Below are 25352 nucleotides of genomic sequence, written 5' to 3'. Positions count from 1 at the left end.
TTCGACTCGGAGTCGAGCGCGCTAACCATTGGGAGGCGCGGTGGCCTAATGCCTCCCCTAGGACTCCGAAAATTTAATAGATCATTTACGGTACCTTTCAAACTGCTTTTCGGGGTTTGAAGGTAGATGATGAGGTAGCAATAAAGATTGGGGTAAAAAATGAAAAGAGGGCAATTTTTGATGGAAGGGGTGCATGTTGCATCACTTATTGGCAACTTATCGTCCAAGGCCTTGGACACACGTTCATACTACTTCTACCATCCAAAATATTCTGACAGGATGTTGAATTGGAACGGCTGCAACATTTTCGCCCAACAATATTGATCAAAATGTTAATTGGGACTTAAGGCTCTAAGTAAACCCACACATGTAAAGACAACAGACATTGTTCTTGTTTTTTTATTAATCTCACTGATTTACACAAAAAAATACTGTTGAATAAGCAAATATAAATTTAAATAACCTCTGACTATCTCACAGGTTTCAAAACCTTATTTTAAAATAATTATCTTTGTTCAAATATTTTTTTTGTGAGCTGCGCGATTTTTACAACTGTGACATCAAGTGCCGAGTTCCCTAGATTCCGCCTTCAAAATATTCTATAGCATGTTTTATTTGATCTAGTTTTGTCTTGCAATGGATACGATTATTAATTGTTGTACAGAAGATATATCCCTTATAAGGATCTTTAGATCGGAATACAAGTACGAGATTGAGTACCTAGTGCTTATGCATTCGATTATCACATGTCACAACAATCTCGTACCGATAGCCTTCTTTTCAACTGGTCAGCAACAGGGAGGAGTGCGGGCTCTGCAAACGTAACTTGATTGAAACTCGAAAATCGTACCTGTACTCGTAGTCCGATCAAAAGGTCCCTAATCTGTCGTCTGGGGCAGTCCTGGTGGAGTGAGTCACATCGAGCCAAATATTTGCATGAAGAGGCAAAATGATGTGTCCCTAAAATAGTAAGGGATTCTTCCCTAGCTATGTGTTTTTTTGACACTCTACAGAGCCGTACCTAGCGGGGGGGGGGGGAGAGGAAGGGGGGGGGGGGCAGAGGGGGCAGTTGCCCCCGCCAGGAAAACAAAATTTCTAACATAGTGTTTTATTTTGCTAGCTATTTCTTGTAGGTATATTGGAGTTTGCCCCCGCAGCAGAGTTTAGCAGAGTTTGTCCCCGCAGACAAAAACTCCTAGGTACGGCCCTCTCTAATAAAGTTAGCTATCTATCTATCTAAAAGCAAAGTTAACGGTAGGGGTGTAAATTTTTTAACCCTGTCCTTTTTCGTTTTTCTTTTCGAGAGTTAAGAGTTGTTTCTTTTGGGGCCAAAACGTTTTTGAAACTGTAAAAACAATTTTGTGCATCTCAAGCATTTTTGCCTGCCAACGCAGCACAATAGTTTCTTTGGAACTAAACGTTTGTAATATCATTCTATTGTTTAAGAGCGCTAAGTTTATGGTCAGTAAGAGGTAGCGACTTCTGTCGCCTGAAAATATTTTTGATAGACCATGCGGTCTTGACAAGGACTTCAGCCGGTTGAGTTAGGGTAGTATTCGTCTCAGGAATGTCTTCAGTCGAGCTCGAGTCATCGTCAAATTCAAAAGCATCCAAAAATTCCCATTCACTTTTGTCCTCTTTATCAACGTGTGCAGTTTTGTCGTCCGTATCAAAGCATGCATTTGTGACGTCGTGTTCCATACCCTCAGGGTTCTCTCGTTCCCCCTGGGGAGTTTCTCGCAAGAGCCCGCTGTCAGTGCAGTCAGTGTCTGCGTGCAGTGCCTCGTCGTTTACGTCATCAATCCTTATAAGGTCATATGATACTGCAGGGTGCTGTGAGTTGTCGTTCGTTGATTGGTTGTCTTCTTTGTTAAACCTATCGGTGTAATCAGTGTAAGTTTAAACAGTAATTTTAATATTTTTCTCTAAAAAGTCTGGCTTTTGTCTGTCCAAATGTTCATAATTATTTCGCTTGCTTTAAGCGAGAAAACTACTTCAAACCGGCTCATAAACGGCAAGCACAAAAGTTGAGTAAACAATTCATGTACTGTGTTTTTTCCAAAGTCACACATTGTTTCTTCGCGGCAATCGTCTACTTTTAAAACACTTGCTACTTGTTATTTGATCGATGTCAGCGCTATCCGAAGCCAGCGAAAATTGTGGCGGTTTTAATTTGTTTCTCTTTCTTTCACAATGATGTCGAGGTTACCTTGGTGTGCTGGTGCCCAGTGCCTCTCTACTTTGGCCGGACGAAAGAGCTCCTAAACAGAGGAAAACGAATGGTTAACAAAATGTGGCATCAATTTTTGTATATTAAGTTTTGTTTAGGCTGAGGGCCTATTACTTGAAGCTAAATGTCACTTGTATAGGTCGTACAGGGCCTGTACGACCTATACAAGTGACATTTAGCTTAAAGTAATAAAAGGGCATGCCATTAAAAAAACCTTTGAGTATATGTATGTTTTTGTAAAATCAGTTTGCTTTACTGTCCATGCTACAACTTACGCCGTCCATTTGCTTTCCTTGGCGATAACTGCAAGCTTTGTAAACTGTTTCTCCTTGCTGGTGGCGTTTTCTTTTCGATCTGGAACAGGCAGAGAATTCAAGTTGAATGCATAAATGCTATTAAAACTGATATCATTCGAAAAAATATGTTATCTGTTTTTTAAAATAGTTGGTTGGTGGAGAACACGCATTGAATTTGAACTTGGTCATAACGTAGACGTCGTGAGTTTCCGCACATTTAAGAAGAACGATGAAAGTAGGGTAGTGTAGAGGAAACACTCTTTCAAAGTCCCGTCCTTTAACTCTCGTAGGCTGACGTTCTTGCCTAATCTGGCTATTAAAAAACCATTTTTAACCCACATAAATTGCGCGCCAACGTATGGACCATCACACAAAAAAAAGGAAACTAAGGGCACATAGCATGCTGTGTACGAAGAATGAATAACCTTACAAAATATGTAGACTCCAAATAATCACCGCTTTTACCTTAGAAGATGAATTTGTGCTTCCACTTGATGAAGACGTCTGGCCCTCTCTGTGGTTTCTAGCAGTAACTGTCTTTCGATTGTTCACTCCATTGCTCCTCTTTTTCCACCCCCTGGCGACACAATCTTTTTTCCCGCAGAAACGTCAACGCCATTATCGCCAAAAGCCATCAAGTCATCGATAGAACAATCGGACATTTCGCTTTTGCATTCCTCGCTACTTTGTGTCAGATTCGACAGTCCGCGTGTTAGATTAGCTTTCTTTAGTGAGAGAATCTCTAGTTCTAAATCGTCTTTAATCATACTTGTCATGGCAAATTCTCTCTGCAGCCTGGCGTACTTCATCTTTATTCCCGACAGTTCTTCCTCTAAATCTTCTTTTTCGATTAGCACACCATCCAAAGCCATCTGCAACTCAGCTCTTTCCTGCTTTACTGAAACGAGAAGAGTTGCGACTGCTTTCTTATCGGCCGTAGCCTCTTGCGCGGCGTCTTTAATGGATACCTTTAACTTTAAAGCCGTTAAATCACTTTCAAGCTCTGCGATTGTTTCTTTCAAAGTATTTGCTTCTTCTTGAAGAGCGCAATTTTCTGCAGACAATTCTCTAAGCTCGTTGAAATAATTGTTCTCCAAGACTTTGTTTGCGGTTGTTGCTGTCTCCTTCAACTGTTGTTCATCAGCTGCATTTTGAGCCCATTTCTTCAATCTACTTTTCAACCTTAACTGTTCATCTTCAAGCGTAACTAGTTGCTGTACACAGAACTCGATACCTTCCAGTCGACTTCTATCGGCGTTTGTGCTTTCAAGATCTTTTTTAAGCTGTGCTTTCTCGGCTTTTAATAAGTCAATCTTATTTTCAAGTTCTTTCGTTTGTTCCAAATCAAAACCATGTTCCTGGTCATATTGTGGTGAGAAGGGCTTTTCACCATTCTGCATATCGGTGTTTCTTTGCCCCTCTAAATTCATTATCTTCTCTTCCAGTGCAAATTTCTCCTTGTAAATGCTCAATAGCTTCTCTTGCAAATCGATGATCTTTTCCTTTGCTTCCGCTAGCTCGATCTCTAGCCGAACAGTTTCGTCGTAATAGCTGAACGAATTTCGTCGTTGTCGAGAATTCCTCGGAGAAACTCGTACCGTCGACAGTTCGGCCTCCAGCTTCGTGCTATCTTCGCGCAGTGACGACAGTTGCGTGCCAAGATTTCGCGTTTGCATGTTTGACATCGTTAGCTCCGCCTTGAGGCGCACAAGCTGTTCTTTTGCGCGCGTCAACTCGGAGTTGAGTTTGTTGTTTTTCTTGTTCTGCGCGCGTTGTTTTTCTCCGCTTGTCAAGCCGTTCTTTGCTTCTTGCCTTGACGTTACGCTTTCTCTGTTTGGAACAAGGTTTAGAGTTGGTAGCCCTTGTAAGCATCTTAAACTGTTAATCTCCTTTACCATGTTTTCTTTTTCTAATTCGAATTCGTTTAACCTTTCTTGCATCAGCTTCTCATAACTAGCCTTGGTTTCCGCCAGCTCTGCCTCCACTTTACTCAAACAGCTTTCTTTAAGCTTCAGCAAATTTTTTCCTTCTTCAAACTCTTGGGTTTTCGCTTGCAGTTTTTTCTCTAAAATAGCTTTTTGTTCTCTTTCCGAAGCCAACTCGAGCTCAATGTTGTCTTGCTGTGTGCGAATACGTTCCTCCAAAACAATCTTCTGTTCTGTAATTGTATCTCTGTCTTGCTGTGTCGTATATAACTTGCGCTCCAACTCTATAAGCTTCTCTTTCAGCTCATTGTTTTCCGTGGAAGAAAGAGCTAAACTGTCCTCTAACTTTCTACACTTTTCATTCATTTCTGCAATGTTTGTCGTAAGTTTCTTTTCGCCTTCTACAAGGGTCTCCAAGTTTTGCTCCAAACTTTCCCGTAACTTGTTAGAATCCTCGTTTTCTTTTTCAAGAGAATTGAACTTGCTTCTCAAAGAATCTAATTCGCTCTTTAGGCTTTCGTTTTCTTGTTGAACTGTGGATAGTTTATGCAATTTTTCTTTGACAATAGCTCCCAAATCGTCTTTGGTTAGTGATCCATCTTGTTTCGGCTTGTTGATGATGTCAATCTTACCATCTGTGACATCAAGTGTCTTGCTAGAGTCAACTTTGTACCGCTGTAGCCCCTTGGCCAGCTCTAGTTTGTCCATCTCAAGCTTAGCGATGACTGTGTTCTGATCATAAAACATTTTCTCTAAGACTCGTTGATCACTCATATGACTTTCTACTTCACCATTCGAAAACACAGTTTCGTCCGCAAATACATCTTCGCCTGAATTTGTTTCCTCTCCGTTCGCCTCTTTAAGCTTAGAATTTGTCAACTCGCTTTCAAAGCTTCGCTTTTCTTCGTCAATCCTTCCTCGAATGTTATCCAGCTCTGATTTCATTTTAGCGTTTTCAAGAACTACAAGGGACCACTCCTCTCCAAGGCGCTGGTTGATGACGGCTCTCAAAGAGGAAATGTCATCTAAGTCGTTTGTTTGCATCGCATAAGCAGCTTTTTCCAGAGAAGAAGGATACTCATCCTGCAAAGAAGACAGAAGACCTTGAAGGATTTCACGGTCTGGAAATTTCACTGAATGATTATCCATAGGCGCATTAGCAGATTCATCTCGCTCTATCATTTCTGTTTGTGTACTCTTGGCGTGCTGCTGGGCTCGCAGATTTTTCTCCTTTTCTTGTTGAAGTTCTTGCTGCAATAAGAAGAAAGGGAAACATACGACCTCAAACATTAATTCATAAAGTGCTTTGTAAGTAGCTTGATTCAGCCTCTTTGTGATCTTGAGAACCGAGAAAACCGCGCACGCGCGTTAACTAGGAGACAGCAAAAGGAAACAACTGGAGGTAAGATGAAAGGGAGAGCGACAAAGTGAGGTCAGGTTTTTTTTTTTTTTCCCCCCCTTTTTTTTCCCCCCCCCTTTTAAATTTTAGCTTATTTAAAAAAAAAAAAAAAATTTTTTTTTATTATTTTTTTAAACATTTAATTTTTCAAAGAGACTAAAAAAAAATCTGTTCCCCGAAGGGAATCGAACCAACGACCTTTCGCACGCCGGTTGCACGCTTTAACAAACGAGCTACAGCGTGACTCTTTGTAACCTACCCTTTTTTTTAAAAAAAACCCAAAAAAAATAAACCTACTTTCAAACTTTTCTTATTTTTTCATATTTCTGTCGTTTGACCGCGGTCGACCTACAGATGTGCTCTCCCAGAGCCTCTCCCCACCCAGGAGCAAAAATCGGTACTGGCCAATTGTTTGGGAAACTAGGGAAAAATGTCGGGCAGTAATGCGTGATACCACTCAGAGGGATGCAGAGCGACAATACTTCTGGCCCTTTACTCAAGTTTCTGTAAGAAGCCTGAGTGAAATAACGCCACTGGACTCTGCAACGTCGTTCCCAGGGCCCTGGAAACGAGGTCGCGGACTCTGAAATACTAAAGTATAAAATGTAGTATATTTTGGGGTCGTCTCCTTCATTTCCTTCCTTTCAATAATTCTTAAAGATGTTAACAGACTTACTAGTTTCGGGACTATCTATAAAACAGATGCAGAACTCACACAACAATTTATTTACAGGCTTTCAAAATAATGAAGTAATATGATTTAATTAAAACAGTTATCAAAAACTGCTAAACGCTCTTTACATTTTTTTAACATCTTTATTTACTTCGCGTCGAGGAGCGCGATTTATTGTTTAATAACTCTGGTAAAAATTTCTTTTTCAAATGACTTCCTAATCAAATAACGTATAATTACTGATCCGCCTAACTAAATGAAACAAGAAAATGAAGGTACGAAAATACGTAAGCAATGTTTATACTTTAGCGAATCAGATGATTATAACTGAGTAGCTGCATAAATTATTCGACTACTCTAAATTTATTGCCTTATATGCTCATAAGTTTAAATTATTATTCGTCAAAAAATAAAAGAGAAATTTTAACCTCGTAACCGAATAAACAGCGACAAATTTGATTTACAGGGCGAAAAATAAAGTACATTCTGTATGCCATGCAGGGTAACAAAAGTTACAAAACGACGTCTTTACTAAATTGTTCACTAGAATTTTTTGTTTATTTTATTTTTGAATTTTTTTATTATTATTTTATATAATTTCCTGCTTTATATTATTTCCTTTCAATACGTAACGGTTTTGTTGAGTTGGGCGTCTTTTTGTATTAAAATGTTGCATAAATAAACACACAAAACACATCAAGTTGCGCAGCTGCGCATGGTCCTGGGTACAAGTCTTTGTGGAGGCGTAGTCGGTGTCTAGTTCTGTGTCTTGTGCTATGTCAAACGTTTCTAAGGTTAGCTCCTGGAAGGTTCTAAAACAACACAGCGTGCTGCTTTGTCTTTGCCATTGAAATTTCAGTTACTTCTCTGCCACTTGCACTAGTCATCAGCGTCTTCTTTTTAATCACAAGAGTCTAAAGTGTACAAGCTTCTGGCAAAAAAGTTAATAAACTAAGCAGAAGAGCTCCGACTGTTGCCGCATATTCAAGCATAAGCAAGGACCAGGTTGTCACACGTCAGCCTGACGTCAGCAGGACACATGGCATATTGCTAAGAAACATCTCCGGGTTCTGGCGAAGACTGGAGGCGAAAATAGGTGAAATGGATCATCTCTTCCAGACCGAAGTCTCTCCATCCTAGTGATAAAAAGCAACGCTTTTTACCACAAAAAAGCTCGTGTAGTGCGTGCAAGGCTGGACTTTGGAGTGTGTGACTTTTCAGTGCAATTAGAAGTGTGCGAACGTAAATTTTTCAACCGAAGACGAGAAGCATGTCTGGGGTCGGGTCTCAAATGTAGGTCCGTAATGCATAATAACCAATAAATCCTCCGATCAGCCTGGATTTTTCTCTTGTATCTGCTTGCGTGTCCTTAGTGTCATCCTTTCCCACAGCCTCCTGGGCGAGCCCTGATAAATTGACAACACTTGGTTGGTTTTAAAGCTTTCCATCATAATCGCTTACTCTCGTGCGACTCTTCGTGTTTCACTTTTGAAGTTCATACACAAAAAGTAAGTTACCAACGAAAGTAGAAGCAGATTATACAGTTGATTAAGAGTCACCTGAGCGTAGGATACATAGTGGCTTTGTCGAGTCGTGTGTTCGTTCTCTGTCCTCATTCTTCCTTCAATCGATAGTCTGATAGTCGTCTTTTGTTATGTTGTGAAACTCCAGTGTTAGCAAGTCATGTTATGTAAGTGTACACAAGGCCGAGTATACAGCACCAGTTGAACGAGTCGTCTTGTGACAAAGTACAGGCAGTCGATGCTTTTGTCGGCTGTTAGTGTCGCTGCTATTTCATTTAGTTTGTCGAATGATGAATGTAACTTTTTCTGTCTCTATATATTGTGTCATGTTAGCATCAGTATAGGAGGTTAGTATATTGCTCCGTTTATTTGCTAAACTGTATTTTATCCAGGAACTTTTTGAAAGCCAAATTTCAAATCAAAGGCCATTGCGAGTAAAAGCGCATTAAACCCATATTTCGTTGTCTTTTCGTTGCTTAATTTTTTACGTAATTGTGTTCGTCTTTAGTTTTCTATTAAGATATCTATCTTTCCCTTTTTTAAAGTTATTTAATGATACATATGAGCTTCTTCGTCTAAATACAGACGAAAGTAACCGTATATATATCGACTGAAATAAAAATAATTGAAATCTGAACTCGGTGTTGTGTAGCAGAATTGTCAAATATTATAAGATTCTTCATTAAACCTTTGCAAATTTATCACACATCTTCACTATTTAGGGACTGGTCAATAAGTACCAGGGGGGGTGGGCCGGAGCAATTGGAAAAGTGGTGGCTCGAAATTAGTGACCCACCCCGTCCTCTGGCTCATACTGACCCACCCCTGATAGGGGGTTGAAAATACTGACCCACCCCCTTTGCTAAAAAATCAAGGGACAATCATTTCTTTATCATCTGTTAGGGGTTGAAGGTTTTTTATTTGACTTCGCTTTGAAGTGTTTCTATGACATTTTCCCTGATGGGCACTGCTTTCCATGCGTCTTTTTCCATTTCTTAACACACAAAAAGGACGAATTTATCACTTCTTTTAATAGTCTTTTTTAAGTTTTCAATATTTTGTGTAATCAGTATGTAATTATAATATTTTTAAGGTTCAATTTTTATAAGAATTAATAAAGAAACTACAACCACTGTCCATCATTATATTTGCAAAGTGTTTCATGGTATTAAGGCCTAAACAAATCTTCAGGTTGGAGAGAAGGTCGGTCAGGGGCATATTTGGACCTTTTGAAATCGCTAGAAATTCATTTAATCTGTTCACATGGAGAATTATCAATTTTATATACTGTATAACTTTTCTTGGAACTATAACAGTTTAAAGTTAGTGAATAAATAAGATGACCTACGTGTAGTTTAAATACGTACCCACCCCTTTTCGAGGGCTCAAAAACTGATGACCCACCCCCTTTCTCTCCGGCCCACCCCCCCCCCCCCCCCTGTACTTATTGACCAGTCCCTTACTTGACATTCTGAAAAAATTTTAATAAGGCGAAGCAATAATGCGCGCCTTGCAAATTAAACATTTACCACTGACCATATAAAGTCACACCACTGACCTTAACAGTTGTTAGCTCGGATTTTAAGTTTTCCTTGTCTTGCTCCGTCGCCTCCAACTCCTCTTGCAGTTTAGCGTTGCTTTCCACCAACGCTGCAACATTTTCCTGCAGTTTTTCGGGTAGGGTGCTGTCAGCTAGCTCTCCGCCCTCCTTCTCAATATTTCGCTCACTATATTCCATGTTGTGAAGCTGAAAGACTGAAGACAGATCATATTCCAGTCTTTCCTTACTTTTCTTTACGTCGCACAACGTGGTTGAAGTCTCGTTCAGTTTCCCGTTTAACTTCTCGGCTTCTTGCTGCAAACTTTGAATTTGTTTTCGCAGTGTTTCATTTTCGTCTTCTAAGACATTCTTCTGTTTTTGGATGTCATGGTAACGCCTGGTAATGTTGTTGTTTTCCAGAACCAACAGCGCGCTCTGCAGCGCCTTGTCTATGATCACGTGACTGTGGCAGTGGTCGAGAAGGGTGAGTGCGTCAGCTGAATGTGACAGCTCTGGATTCTTTTCAGAATCTAAAGACAGAATGACAATTAAAATAATACGTTGGCAACAACGAGGAAACTGCTGAACACTTTAAGACTGTAATTCAACTCTCGTTATGTTAGAGTGACTACAAATAACACATGGCTATGTTTAACGTATTCTTTGGCATTAAAATGTAAAGGATTTTACGTTTACTCCAGCCTCGTCCCCAGTCGTCCCCGGCGAATTTGGATTTGACGTCACCCGTCAAGCTTGTCGGGAAAGTTCGCCTAGGACGCCTCGCGCTATCGCGCTCGGTTTCAGTCCTCCTCCGCTCACTCGCATAGCGCGGTATGGCCTGGGGACGAGGCTGCGTTTACTCGTATCATCTTCGTAATGCCGTCCAAAAAACAGGTCCGCAATTCGTGCTTGTGTCTACTGCGGTTAGTTATTAGTTAGTTGTTATGCTAGAATTTCATCAGTGGTTTCTTGTTTAGGTGACTTTAATTTTAATATTGCATTGCCCTTATAGATTAGTGTCGGCTCCTTTTGTTTTATACAACGGTAAAGGAACAGTCCACTTCTCGAAGCACATGTCTACGTACAGGGCGCAGATTTTTTTTTTTTTTATAAAATTAAAAAAAAAAAAAAAAAAAAAAAAAAAAACAAAAAACAAAAAAATTTAAAACCAAAATAACTACCCAAAATTTTATTAATAATACACATTACGTTAGTGATCATAGAAAATCATCATCCAGGGGATATTGTCTTGATGCGCCAAGAGATTCTCATAACTGACATTAGAACACATATGGCAACTTAGTTAGGAGAATTTATATTATAAGCTTGGAACGTAAGTGAAAAGCTAAGAATTTTACACACTAACCTAGAACTGAGTTTCTTTGCTCCATAAATTCTTGTATCCTTTGGTAAATGCCTTGTCTGGAGTCTGTGGTTTTGTCTTCGTTTTCAAGATCTAGTTCAAATGCTTTCTTTAGGAAACTCAATGCCTCGCCATCAATACAGTTCTTGAGCGAAAGCAGCTTGTCCCTTAGATTGAAATTCCCATCATTGTCACGCAACTTTTCTTCATTCGATGGAGTCAGGTCTTCGTTGCGTGACTCCAATGGAGTTTCGTTACAACGTGACGACGCAACCACCTTATCATCGTCCGTTTTGTTTGTCAAATACAACGAAACGACTTCCGCGTCACGCAACAGTGTTCTTTCGTCCAATAACTCTTCCGATCCAATCAAACTCATTAGACTTCCACAATTCTCCAACAATTTTTCACCTCTGGAATTCATCACATTCAGATAGCTTTTGAACATTTCCAAAAGCAGATCCGAATTTTCCAGAACCTTGCCTCTAGTTGCAGTCCATTGAGCATAGCAATCTTTGAGCTTAAGTTCGTTTTCAGGGAGAGTTAAGCTATCATCGAGAGGAATGTCCTTGAGTGCGTAAAAAAGCTGCATGGAGATGATATCCATTAGCAGTGTGCTTCGTGCTCTAAACATGTCTTCTTGAAGTTTGCATTTCGCCACAGTCATCTCGCCTTGTAGATTGGCTGTGTGCGTCATTTCCTCTTCCAATCGGGAGTTGAGATTTTGGATATCGCTTTGTAAACTTGATTGCTGCAAAAAAAAAAAAAAAGAAAAGCACAAGATGTTTTAACAGTCACAAACTCATGGGAAAACCCAGCAGCAACTGAATAATCTTCGATGATGTCTCCTGGTAAAAGCTCATTCACCTACGTACGAATTTTTGAAAAGTATACCATGGTATTCTGATCAAAACCTGCATAGAAGGTCCTCCCGGAAGTGCCAAAGCAAAACAGACGAATGGGAACACTGAGATGAGCGGAGATGGCATATAACGTCGAGTAAAATGTCGAAAGAAAAAAGGTGTTAGCAAATCTTAGGAACATTTTATTGTAAAATAATTACAATGAAATGAGAAAAATTCTTGTCCTTTCGCGTCCAAAAATTTCGAAGCGGTATAGCAAGATGAATCTTGGATCGTTTTTATTTTACTGTGCTTTCTCATGTTCCTCCGACGTTTCCTAAATGGTATCTCTTATGCCTAGCGTAAATTAATGAACTGATCTACCTCGTTTTCGTAGAGACCCTTCACTGATGCTACAACCTTGTCTGTCTCGGCCATGGCATTTTTTACTGTTGTCTCTGCCTCGTGTTTAAGTCGCTCGATCCTAGTCTCATAAGACTGCTTCAACTCTTCCAAATCTTTCTCTGTGGAAAAAAAAAAAGAAATTTGAGTCTTCTGTTAAATCGTTTCCTCTGACTGGAATATATTCGCATAACCAACTAAATGAAAAAGTACCTCTCATATCCACGATCTTGGTTAAGTCTTCGCTGAGCCTCTTGTAATCAACCTGGAACATGGAAAGTAAAATGAATGATGTTAAATAATGTTTGGGAATGTTCTAGATCGGTGGTAAAGAAGGAAAGCAAAAGAAGCGAAACAGGGCTGTTGATGGGTGCAGTCTGATTTTACAAGGACAAGAAAACAATTAGAGATTAACAGTGGAGGTCTCGGGTTACCATGAGAAAATAAAGATACTTATATTCTAATTCGCTCCCCGCTCAACCGAATATAAAACATTTATCATGTTTTATATTCGGTTGAGCGAATATCTACCCTCCCTTTCCCTAAGCGGCCCCTCCCTCTATCTACAAAAAAAAAAAAAAACAAAAAAAAAATCTACCTGGGACCTCTCTCGGGTAGATAGAGGGAGGGGCCGCTTAGGGAAAGAGACCGTTCCTTTTGTCTATCTCATTCCCAGTCTAGCTTTATCTGATACCCGAGCAAAGGACCTTTACATATTAGAAACATACTAGAGAACAAAACTTAAAACGCAAATTAAACAAACCAAAGGTGTTTTTCAGTTGACTCTCACCTCCACATTGACGTAGGCTGTGTTTGTGATCTTCATTGCTCGCGATCCGAAAAACAACGCGCTTTTCGTCTCACTCACATCACCCATAGTGGGAGATACACACACCTAAAACAATCAAGAATTAAAGTTTGTTAAATCTTGGCATATTCACAGTGCGCCGACTGGGTAACTCCAGTCAAAATTACGATACACACAGGCAATCGATAAAACCAAAATTGTACAGGAACCAAAAAGAATTCGCAATGAACGCATAAGGTAATGATATTAGGTAATCGAATCTTGAATACGTACCACCAAGCTAGTTTTGCAATTTCCACCCAAACTCTCTTGAAGCAGTCTTGTGAGAGTAGAATTCCGAAACGGGACATGAGTCTTCTTCCCTTCGGCTAAAGCTTGGATAACATTCCTAGGGGCAAATAAAAAGGGTGTTATAATACGTATTAGAGTGTCAGAAATGTTGAAAACGAGCGAAGGTTTAATCTCAAAAGGGAATAACGGAGACGGAGTGCACAGCGTCTTCGATTTTTTTTTTTAACAAATTCTCTTTCAAGTCAGCGCCTTTGTGTAAGTAGTGTAATGTAATGCAATGCAATGTAACTTCTTGTTTTGCCTTGCAATTTAAAAAAAAATCTTTCAAGTCACCCGAGAAGTATCCGTTTCTTACAATCAGCACCCTGAAAGTTGTCACGTGAACTCGACGTCATCAACATACGTCACGATGCTTAGCAACGATTGTGATAAAAATAGCGGGCTCATTTTTAAACTAAAACTAGGGCGGGAGAAGGCGCCATGTTGGGCTAGATTAGGAGATTCTTACCCAAGCTCTAGAAGTGATGAGTTAATATGCTGTGCTTCACTAAGTCGTTCTCCTTCTGCATGAGTTTTCTTGAGTCTCTCACTGCCAGCCAAGTCGCACCTGTAATTCGAAAACAAAATATTATTGTTTTGTAAAGTTGTACACAATTCATAACACGGTTAAGGTCTATGTAATTAATGTCCATGTATGAGTACCAAATTAAATGTGCAGCTTTAGCTTTCCCACTTTACAACATAGTCGTGTAACACCTAGCTTCAATGTCACATGTTAAGACCAAGCAAAAGTAAAATTCATACAGTTAACAAGTTTTTCGAAAACAACAATTGTATATGTTCCTGGTACACTTTAATTTAAAAATTGTACTGACATTTTTACAGGCTAAAATTCCAGGGCTTCTCTCAACTCATCAAAGGGCAAAAAAATAATTATATGTAACTGACCGCCTGATTTTATTTTTGGAAAAGAGAATCTATGAATATTGATACTTACAAGTATATTCGTCCTCGAATAAGCACATCATCGTTAAATGCAACCATTTTGGTAAACGAGTCGTCGTCGTCTCCATTCTTAAAAAACAAAAAATCAAATCGACAATAAAAAAGTTAAGCTGACGGCAAAATATGGAATTAAGTTTGAAAAGAGACCATTTTTTTGGTTCAGTTTATCCTTAGCTATCTTTAAATCGTGCAAATATTCATATTTCCGTTGCAATGGACTAGCATCGCCAGCATCTCCGTGCCGGTGCTAATGCTGGTGCTAATTAAATAATAAGCTTGTTTTACTGTAATAACTAAGCTTAAAACACAATCAGTGTAGAAAGGCGAAGGACAATTAAAGACAAAATTCATACCTCTTCTAATTAAATAATAAGCTTGTTTTACTGTATTGTAATAACTAAGCTTAAAACACAATCAGTGTAGAAAGGCGCAGGAAAATTAAAGACAAAATTCATACCTCTTCGGTCACCTCGGCTTCTGAATTTTCTCCTGAATCCTAATTAAATTATTAAAGAAACGTAAAGAAACGTGCGTGAACTTTATTAATAAAAAAAGTCTTGCGATTGGTACCAGGCATTTTTGAAGGTTTCTTTCCCCGGTTTGAAAGATGCAACGAATAGAAATATTGAAAAGGAAAACTTATAAATGCAATCAAACCTGATAGTTTTCATAACTAATGTCTGATGGCAGTATTCGAGCTAGTACCGGATTTGGAAGAAAACACAAACATAACAAGAACAGAAAAAGGAATTGGTAGCCGTTTTGACGATAATGATGACGACGTTTATGACGATGATCATATGACATCTGAATGCGATACATCACTTCTGTTAAAGGGGCAGTGTTACCGTGATTTAGTGCTACTTGAAAATCCAGTGAACTTGGTGTTGGTACTACCGTATTTATTCAATTAAGCGCCCTGGGCGCTTATTAAATTTTTGGACCTTGAGAGTGGGCGCTTATTCGAGGTGGGCGCTTATTCGAGGCTGGGCGCTTATTAAATTTTCACTATTTCTCGCAAGTAGTAAGTTTATTTTACAACAAAACAATGAATAATAATAAAACGTGAAAATATGCCAAAGCAGAATTTTAACTGTTCATTGAAAGTTTCTGTAAAATACTAAGAAAACTCGGTCTTCGGGGAAGTTTCTTAGTAGTACTTAGTCAACTTCAATCTCAATTTCAATATTAATCAAAGTACTCCTCTTGTGCACTTCAGTATTTTTTGAAGGGGTATAGGGGGTGGGCGCTTATAAGAGGCTGGGCGCTTATTAACTTTTCCTGCCTATAGGGTGGGCGCTTATTCGAGGTGGGCGCTTATTAGAGGCTGGGCGCTTATTAACTTTTCCTGCCTATAGGGTGGGCGCTTATTCGAGGTGGGCGCTTATTAGAGGCTGGGCGCTTATTAACTTTTCCTGCCTATAGGGTGGGCGCTTATTCGAGGTGGGCGCTTATTAGAGGCTGGGCGCTTATTAACTTTTCCTGCCTATAGGGTGGGCGCTTATTCGAGGTGGGCGCTTTTTAGAGGCTGGGCGCTTATTAACTTTTCCTGCCTATAGGGTGGGCGCTTATTCGAGGTTGGGCACTTGATCGAATAAATACGGTAATTGGAAATCCAATTACCGCGTCCTGGCAATTCTTGTAAAACGTACTATACTAGTCGTGAAAATTGTAAAAATGTGGTGTGGCTATGGATGGGTAGGATGAAAGTGTCCTTAAGTTTGAAAAACTTGGGCCGACGTTTTCACTAAAGTTTGGCAGTATTTCCTTGGAAGAAATCACATAAAAAACAATTGATTACTGTTTACTGTCAGTGTACCCTCACAGTTGTAGCAAAGTTTACACAAAAACATGGAACACTCCTCATTGTACTGTCCCTTAGGAATTAATTACAAACCTCGCTGGTTTTGCTGCTGCCTGCTACCAGTCCTTCCTTAGGATCGCGTTCACTTGCAGCTACAACAAAGTTAATAGACAAACTTAATCGACTATAAATCTGATTAAAGTCGCGTTCAAAGAATGTCACTCATATTCGCCTTAACTTTATGTATTCTGGCTAGGCAACAATATTTTCCTTGTCACTTATATTCCATATTTTATATTCTTTGTTAACTGATAAACAGAGGCAAGACTTACCATGGCCATTTTTGCTGGCCCCTTCTGTCATTATCTTGTTCTTGTTCAGAGTTCTTTCAATTGTCAACTGGCAAACCGAGTGAGACCTAAGTACAAACACAGTCTACTCATAAAAAAAAAAAAAAAAAAAAAAAATTTTTTGTGGCCAAAAAAAAAAAAAAAAAAAAAAAGGAAAAAGCAAACAAAAAAAGAGGAGGCTCGACCGGTGACCTCCGGATACAACACCACGCCCCTAACCACTCGCCACGCTTGCCTACTCATAAATTAAAATTCACTGATCATGAGTTGTATTCAGTATGTTCAGATTTCCTCGCGGGTTTATCGTTTATCATCTGGAAGTTTTTGCCTTGTGAACACGGCGATGATTAGGCTTAAATTTGGAAGGAATCTGGCGTCAGCAATATCAGTTACTATTATATGGCCAGCCGTTAGCTAGCTATCCGGCTAGACATTCTACTACGTTTAACAAAAAAAGCTGTGCATTTGGCGAGGATCGGAGGGGTTATATGCATTACGTGTTCTTTATGTCTTGCCCCATTCACACCAGCTAAATACGTTTCCTCAGTAAAGCCGTTTAACTTCGTTAAGTTTACAGAAAATCGATCGCCATTAGTTTCAAAAATTGAAATTTAATGAATTAGCGGTGGATCGGACAAAACGTGAACGCCTGAATTCTACACAGCACCCAGAAGTCAATAAAAATATTATTTTGATCCTAAACATCTGTTTAAAAAAATTACTCTGCTTTCGAAGCAAGACTGCAATTTAAATTGAGTCTTATCTAATTATAAAAGTGGATCTCAAACCTGCTCGAATTCCTGTTCATTTTAGTTTCAGCAAAAACGAGCCTTTTCTTTCCCACAGTCAGAAGATTCAATACTTCTGCAGGGCTCCGAACCACGAACTCAGAAAGATTCTCCACATAAACACCTAAGGATTGTAAACCACAACAAATTGTATTAACAAGCAATAAGCTTATAATTTGATGCGCTAATGCCTATGATCTCATTTAAAACATAATTGAAATCATTTCCGACTCAGCTTTATAAAAAAAACATAATCGCAAAATAATCTGAATTAGAAGGGAAGATCATTTTTTTTGAATATGCACAAATACGAACCTTTTATAGGATGTTCTCTCAAGCTCAGTTCAACCTTATTCGTAGAGTTCAACAGGTCGTAAATTTTCTCTTGGTAAATTTGTAAGTATGACATGGTCACCTGCCGAGGAAAATTGATACTGTAAGTTGGACGAAGTCTGACACGCTTAAGTTTAAAATGTTTCCTGGGAAAGTTAACAGAAAATTCGAAAACTGTTGAATTTCCAAAAGCAATCCATTCAATGAAAAATTCTGGAAGCAAGGTTGAATGGTATAGAAATATTTTTTTTTTAAGGAATTCAAACAGGAGTTTTTGGTCGAATAGAAAGCTCCTTTTACCATCACAGTATTCTTTCCACCTGCGAATTGACAAAAGTACTGCCCGTTGTTCAAAGCATGGATAGCGCTATCCACCGGATAAATCACTATCCATTGGATAGAGTAGTTTGTTTTGTCAACACTTATCCGCTGGATAGCAATTTATACCCATCCAAAGGGGGAGGGAGTCAGGTCACCAGGAATGGTCAACTTGATCTGTTTCAATATTATTACCTTACCTTGTAATCATGGTAGTCATCCTGTGTGATTCTCTTGAAGCATCTTTCAATCACGCCGGCTGTTATACCATCCGGTGCCATCAGTGTATGGGTCTTTCCTGAAATGATTGACAGGCGCATGACGTCACACTTAACCTCAGAGCAAACGTTTGACAGAAGGGTCTTAGGAATTCTTTGCATGAGAGTCAGGGCACTTTAAAACAGTCTCAAACAACTAGTATATCTCGATTAAAGCTTCTTATACCATTGCCGTGCAGAAAATTGACAGCTTGCTTTCGTTAATTCGCTATGCAATAAAAAACCTTTAAAAATAATGCCCTTGGTCCGTTATGTGTGCAGATAGATAGCTGCATAGCCCGACACACATAGGCGTACGGGCACCTTCGGTCCTGGGGGGGGGGGGGAGGGGGGGGCGGTGACCTTTTTGCCCGAAAAAAAATGGCATGGGTTGAAAGCCGAATACAGAGGCATGTCAGTAAAATGAAAAATAAAACATGCATTGAAATAGTTGTGTACAAACTTCGTCTGCTTGCTTAAGTTCTTAAATTAATTTCGTGGCGTTATCCGAAGGTGTCAATGCAATGAATCCTTTTTCGGATATCTTTTATTTATTCACTCAACTTCAAGGTCTTGCACTAAATCTACCGTGCGCAAGCGCTCAAGATATGGAAAAGCTGATTGCAACTGATTAAAACTGAGGAGTCACGCAGAATTTGCGAGAAAAAGCGAACATGATTATAGCAATTTGCGTGAGGAAATGAACGCAGATGAATGAGAAATTTGGACTTTTGAACAGCAAAGTTAGGTATTCCTGTTGATGTAATTCGTTTTGAACGTAATGCTGACTAGACTTTTCGGCTTATTTTCTATTTTTTCTTTAGGCTTGTTGCCCGAATTCTAAGCATTTTGCCCGAAAAAATTTGGCACTGGGGGGGGGGGGGCTGCAGCCCCCTTCGCCCCCCCCCCCTCCCCCGCCTCGTACGCCTATGCCGACACACTTTACATGTCTATATGATAAGTTCACGTGCAATAATTTTCTCTGCCTATTACTGCTTGTACAGTTCACAAGCCGCCAAGATTCAGTTGCGGTGCTGTTCAAGACGATTTTATCCACGTTCACAATATCTCGGTGGGTTTACTCTTTTAATCAAACAGATTCCTGTTCTTAACAAAAATATAAGAAGCTGGCGCACCTGATCCTGTCTGTCCGTAGGCCATCAGGGTCCCATTGAAGCCATTTAGAGCGGCATTTACCAGTGGCCTGCTTATTGTACTGCATACCTGAAAAGAGAAATGAAAATACGCTTAGATTGAAGTACCGCTAGAAAAAATTAATTTTAAAACCTTTTTTTAAAAGTGGTACCTCTGGATTTGTGGACTCTTTCGGGAAGACGTGGTCAAAATTAAACGTTTTCTCCCAGCTGTGTTTAGGATCCGAAACATGGATCTGAAAATAAGAGCAAAATGTCAACACCTACAAGCTCAACAACTACAACGATGATTTACTTCATCATGTGTCACGTCCCCTTTCTCGAAAGACACCTCTCGTTTCTCGAATCCCGCACCTCGTTTCTCACGGCAAACCCAATCGAAAATGCTTGATCTTCTTACGACAATTTTACAGATAGAAAAAAATGAACGTGTAACAGGGTGTGTTGGGGACCGGGGAGAGTTCCTAAAAATGAAGGGGATGCTTGTGAGAAGAACCCTACCCTAAATGGTACCAGAATCCCGTTTTATGGGCGTGGCTCAAATTCATTTTGACCCTAAGACATCCCTCGATAACTCCAACGGCGGTCATTTCAGATTTTAGTGTCCTAAAGCTGTACCAGTTTGCAAATATTTCCCCTAAGAGGTGCAACAAAAACCCTGTCATTTTTATAGGGGGACGTCCGCTTCCATGGTTGGGGGATGGTAGATGTCAGAATCTCCCTTCCCCACCAATAGAGTCTGTCACACTAAATCCCTGGGAATCCACATTGACCAACATTTCTCATGGACCAAACATATCAATGAGATTGCTAGGGTTGTTTCCTCTGGTATGAGTGCTCTTAAAAGGCTGCGACCATTCATTTGCGAAGAGACAGCTATTTTGCTATGTAGAGCTCTCATTGAACCGTATTTCAACTATTGCTGTCCTGTGTGGGATGGTCTCAGCAATGAACTAACTGATAAATTACAAAAGGTACAGAATCGCGCCATTAGGATCATTACGAAGTCGGATTTCTATTCTAGTGCTACCGCCCTCCGATCAAAGCTAGGATGGGATACCCTCTATACCAGAAGAAAAAAGCATAAATCGAAACTAATGTTTAAAACTATCACTAACCAAGCCCCAGAGTACTTACAAGACCTACTTAAACCATTCAGCACAGAATATAACCTTAGAGACAAGGCAAATAAGTTAGCTCTGCCTAAGCCCCGTACTGATTTTTTGAAACAAAGTTTCTGTTACAGTGGGGCAAAGTTGTGGAATAGCCTTCCCCACGATGCCAGAGCTGCTAGTTCCTTTAGCCAATTTAAAGACTAATCAATTGCCTGATGTCTCCCTCGTACTCCCACACGGCAAACATGTAAATCAGTTTTTTTTGTGTGTTTTTTAATCCTTGTAACTGATGTCTTTACCGTGTATAAATAAAGTTTATGTATGTATGTTACCGGTATGTATGTTTCCATTGGAGGGGGGAGGGGGTATCAGTATACCACCATGCCCCTCCCCCCCCCCCCCCCCCACCCCCTTGTTACTAAACTTGTATCATGAAGAAACCAGGAATATTGTTATTGCCACTGGATAAGTAATAACTCAATAAAAAGAAACACACGTGCATTACTCAGAATGCTACCCAGCATTCTGTTAGGCTTCCCCAATCAATTTGCTGGTATCCATTTATACCAGCTAGGTTCCCTAAAAATTCAAGCACCCCTGGACTTCAACACAACAGTCAATAGGTTTAAAATTGATTGTCCATTAGTTCAAAACATGTTAATTTTTACAGCACAAACTCCATTATTACAATAAAAGAGAATAAAATGTTTAAATCTTGACCACTAGTAGGCTAGTCAGGGTAGGCGACAGAGCTTAACAAAGTGCCATCCAGTCATCCGGGACAAGCAGTTTTTTTGGCCGGGTAAATAACTTTTCATGTTCACTTACCCAATGAGCAAGTCATCTGCTGACTTGATCTTAAATAAAAAGTAACTAAGACAAGCATGCAACTGCCCAAGGCAAGCATAATTTATTTTAGATCTGCTTGTCCAGAGGGCATTCTCAAGCCTTTTTTGAGGCCTGCAGGGGGCCTGGGCAAGTCACCCGCTTTCTAAAAGTAAACTAAGATACGCATGAAACTGCCCCAAGCAAGCAAAATTTGAGAGCAGGATTTAATTAGTTTTTTTAAGCCCTGGTGTGGCTGGCACTAGAGAATCCATTGGACACAAATTCAAACACAAAAACTTCTCCCGCCTATGTGCAAAACGGCATGTCAACAGCGAGGTCACAGTGGTTTAATGTTACATGTAAGTCCTACCCAACATTTTGCCTCTCCTTCTCTTCCTTACACCCGCCGTTAGTGTTGTGCATAGCTTTATTTTTACATCCATCTTTCAACATTGTCTTGTGACATGCTGTTTGAAATGAGCCAATCAAAACCGATACATACCGATTGGTTTCATGCGAACGAGCACACAAGGTCAGAAAGTCATGCCAGTGGGCTGTGATTGGCGGATTTCAATCCGTGTTGTTTGCTTAGCATGTCGTAAGATGGATGTCGATAGAAAGCCCCTATGCATGTAACACTGAAAGCAGGTTAATTGTACATCCTGACACATTTTCCCATTGTCAAACATCCAACTGGCAACAGGGTCCCCTCTTGTAAGTCAATAGGGACACTGGTTACAGCTGTACTTTGGTGCAGTTCACCCTTAAACATGCAGGGACATGTCACCAGGGCCCAGTTGTTCAAAGGGTGGATAACACTATCCACCGAAAATAAAAATAAATTATAAATTAAAAAAAGGAAAAAAAAAAAAAAAAAAAAAAAAAAGGACAACCCGCCCCGAAACGGGGATCTACAAAAAAAAAAACACACGGGAGAGAGACAATTGTGAGTTCATATTTTCCCGTGAGAGGAGTGAAATGATGTAATCCCTATCCAGTGGATAACTGTCATACAAAACATACTTCGCTATCCACTGGATAGCTATTTATCTGTTGGATAGCATTATCCACCCCATGAAAAACTGGGGCCTGGACTACTAAGAACAGCATAAGTCAGGAATTTATTTGAGTAAGCACAAAGCATAACAAAACTAATTCAGTAACCCAACATTTTTAGCTGTGTATTCCTTTTCAATAGTCTTCCCTTTCCTGTGAATTAAAAATTTATATATTGTGTTGTTCAAAAACATAGCAAATAACAGAAACTTTCAGGTAATACTAAATGTTGCTTGTACAGAACAAATAAGGATAGGTCACCAAACAACATTTTGGAGCTACAGTACACTTTTTTTATGAGAACCATTTTTATAAGAACGTCAAGGCTGAGATTTTCCCCAAAATTAAAGAAATTGTGTGAGCTAAAATAAGAACAAACTCAGGCTCAGCCAAATTTTACGCATTCTTAAATAAAAAAAGTGTATTTCACCCTTTACTTCCTGGTTTGAGTGAATTTACACATCATTTTCATTTCCACTACTTTGCACATGCACACGACCTTAGGAAATTTAAATCTGATTCGCTTGTCTCAAAACTTCTTGCAGGCACATTACAGGGCACAGATGAAAACTCTTTCAAGCCACCTTAACACATTGACTTTACATTGTACTCAAAATCATGAGATAAACAATATCATGGGTGATCTATGCAATATATAGTAATTAAATATCTCTCTGTACTCAAATGTTTAAATAGAGTAAAATATTGGTATTTATGATAAGGCCTTCAATATAAATAACAATATTTTTCAACATAGGCTAATTTAAAATATCAACATCCGCGAACCACTGAATTTTCAATTACTGCATCACGCATTACTCAAATTAATGTTAAAGCAATAAGCTCTAATAAAACACAAGCACAAGATCAGCTCCTTTGCTCGCCCCTGTAACGGGCAGAATTCTTGCCGGTTTCATTAACTTTCACTTCATACAATAGTCCTTCAGGTAGAAGTTTCGATAAGCAATTCCAAATGTAAACAGCGACGTTTTCAGCCGTGGAACAAGTCTCGGCGAAGAAAGGCACGTCGAGATCCAGGTTTTTGTGATCCAAAGGTTCCAAAACGGTACCCATATGCTTTTTTAAGTCCGTCAAATTCATCACCATGCCAGTAATGGGATCCACAGGCCCACAGACAGTTACTTTCACCGTATAATTGTGACCATGGCCATTCTTGTTGTTGCACTTTCCAAATATCTGGCGATTCTGTTCGTCGCTTAATTTCGTGCTGTGTAGCCGATGACTTGCACTAAACGACTCCTTTCGTGTGATGTAAGCTATTGGTAGTGTATCCATCGCCTTCTCCTCCTCGAAATGATTATTTAGAGCCATTTTAAGCGACAAAAATTACAACTATAAATGAAGTGTCGATTCCAACTGCTCGGCTCGTGTCGTGTGACACGCGAGCGTTCAACTGTTTATGGGAAGTACCACTGACCAGAGGCGCCGAAAAACCCGGAAATTTCGGAACGGGAGAAAATGGTACGGAATGGTTCGGAAATTTCAACCTTGTTCTCTGTAATAATTAGTGTTCAGTACCCACTACTGAGGGTCCCCACCCCTAACAATTACCAAGAAAAATGCCCTTGGAATAAAGTTGCGAAAATATCTTGGGAAATTTCCAGAAATTTCCGAAAAATGTTAAATTTACAAAAAGCGAGCCATTCGACCGAAAATTCCGTGATCCGGTAAAGTCACTAGACTAAATATCGGAAATGAAAGCCGGAAATTTTGTCAAGTGAAAGTAGAAAGCGCCGCCGTTTGTGCTGAACGGAAAAAATATATATTTCTACCCCACCCGCCTTCCTGCTTGCTTCATCAAATGATAGTTGAGTAACATTTCAGTTCAACTTACCTGAGAAGACAGCTCCTGTACATTCACTGCTATGGGTTCCTTCCGACTGTTTTCTTGCGGTCGAGGCGGGCGAACTCTGACGAAAACTTTCACCCTTCCAGAATCTGCGACGCACCAAAAAATATTTGCAGTGTCATTTAAAAAATACAGCTTGAATATTTATCTAGTAATATGACATAGTAATACTGTATGTTGTAGTAATATGTTTTGACCTACGTATTATATGATTTACAACTACCATGTTTTTTTAATTAGTTTTGTTTGATGTTAACAACAATATGATGTAACACGATCATCAGTTTATTCGACTCAGAGGGAACTTGAAAATTAGAAAGAACAAATTCATGTTTAACAAACTTTGTTCTTCCATAAACTTCATTCTCTATCCTCAAAATAATATATTTCTAACTGTTTGTTTGGAAATTATATTTAAGCCTACTCTTTTGAAGTCGATGGGACGGATATAAAGTTTATCATAAATATTGATATTTTGATTGCGCTGTTCAATTCTAGCACAGTCGATTTAAAAAAGGCATCTGATGGAAGGAGTATTTAGAACAAAGTCGTACAATATCGAGGGCGGCCGTGGATGTGTCAGCTTTTTTTTAACATTTTATTCGCGATTGTATGCTCCATTTCCAAAGCCTTACTTAGAATCAAACATAAATCTGACTTTAAAGTACATATTAAATCGAACTAAAAAATGTCTTACGGCCAGTGGGGACCTCTTACCTTTTCCAACCTTGATGGTGGAGGTCTTTTCTGCCTGTTTTTCTCCTTTTTGTGGTTTCATTTTATAACAGCTACCAGTCTACAAACGGCATTTAGCCAGTAATTTCTTCATCAATGCGTACACACACGTTCAAACCCTAGAAGCATGTCAGATCATAAGGCGACCTGGAAACCCTATGGAAGGTGAACAAGGCGTAAAAAAGTTAGCGACAACCTTACGATCAGAAGTTCGAAGTTCGTCTGATTCTACCGCCAAGCAAGCTAAAACATGACCAGTTTTGTCGATATTTGATCCCCAACATATCAAAGCGGTGAAAACTACGTATAAGTAGCCTCGACCGCTGATTCAATACTTAAAGTGGACTCCCTAAAGATATTTAACATCCAGGGTTTTTTGCGGTTTTGGATCAGCTGAGCTCAAGTTCTAAGCCCATATCAGTTCCTAGTTTTTGACAAACTGCTCGA

At 39.5% G+C, this 25352-nt stretch overlaps 1 protein-coding gene across 1 annotated transcript; it reads right to left on the bottom strand.

Annotated features, from left to right (window-relative positions):
* Nucleotides 1-243: 243 nt before the first annotated feature.
* Nucleotides 244-25115, bottom strand: LOC144642572 (uncharacterized). The gene is given in 23 exon segments (XM_078501553.1): nt 244-1876; nt 2210-2261; nt 2506-2584; nt 2992-3095; nt 3098-5702; nt 9605-10116; nt 10953-11700; nt 12176-12315; nt 12407-12458; nt 12984-13088; nt 13275-13389; nt 13801-13899; nt 14290-14366; nt 14755-14793; nt 16195-16253; nt 16434-16519; nt 17240-17363; nt 17555-17654; nt 18091-18188; nt 19284-19371; nt 19454-19537; nt 24156-24259; nt 24888-25115. Coding segments are annotated over 23 exon segments (5973 nt in total). The 5' UTR covers nt 24949-25115; the 3' UTR covers nt 244-1434.
* Nucleotides 25116-25352: the final 237 nt, after the last annotated feature.

The sequence above is a fragment of the Oculina patagonica genome, chromosome 2, assembly GCF_052425735.1.
Source record: "Oculina patagonica isolate OP01 chromosome 2, crgOcupat, whole genome shotgun sequence".
Lineage (NCBI taxonomy): Eukaryota > Metazoa > Cnidaria > Anthozoa > Scleractinia > Oculinidae > Oculina > Oculina patagonica.
Note: the sequence above shows the minus strand (reverse complement) of the source record. Positions and strands in the feature narration are given on the sequence as shown.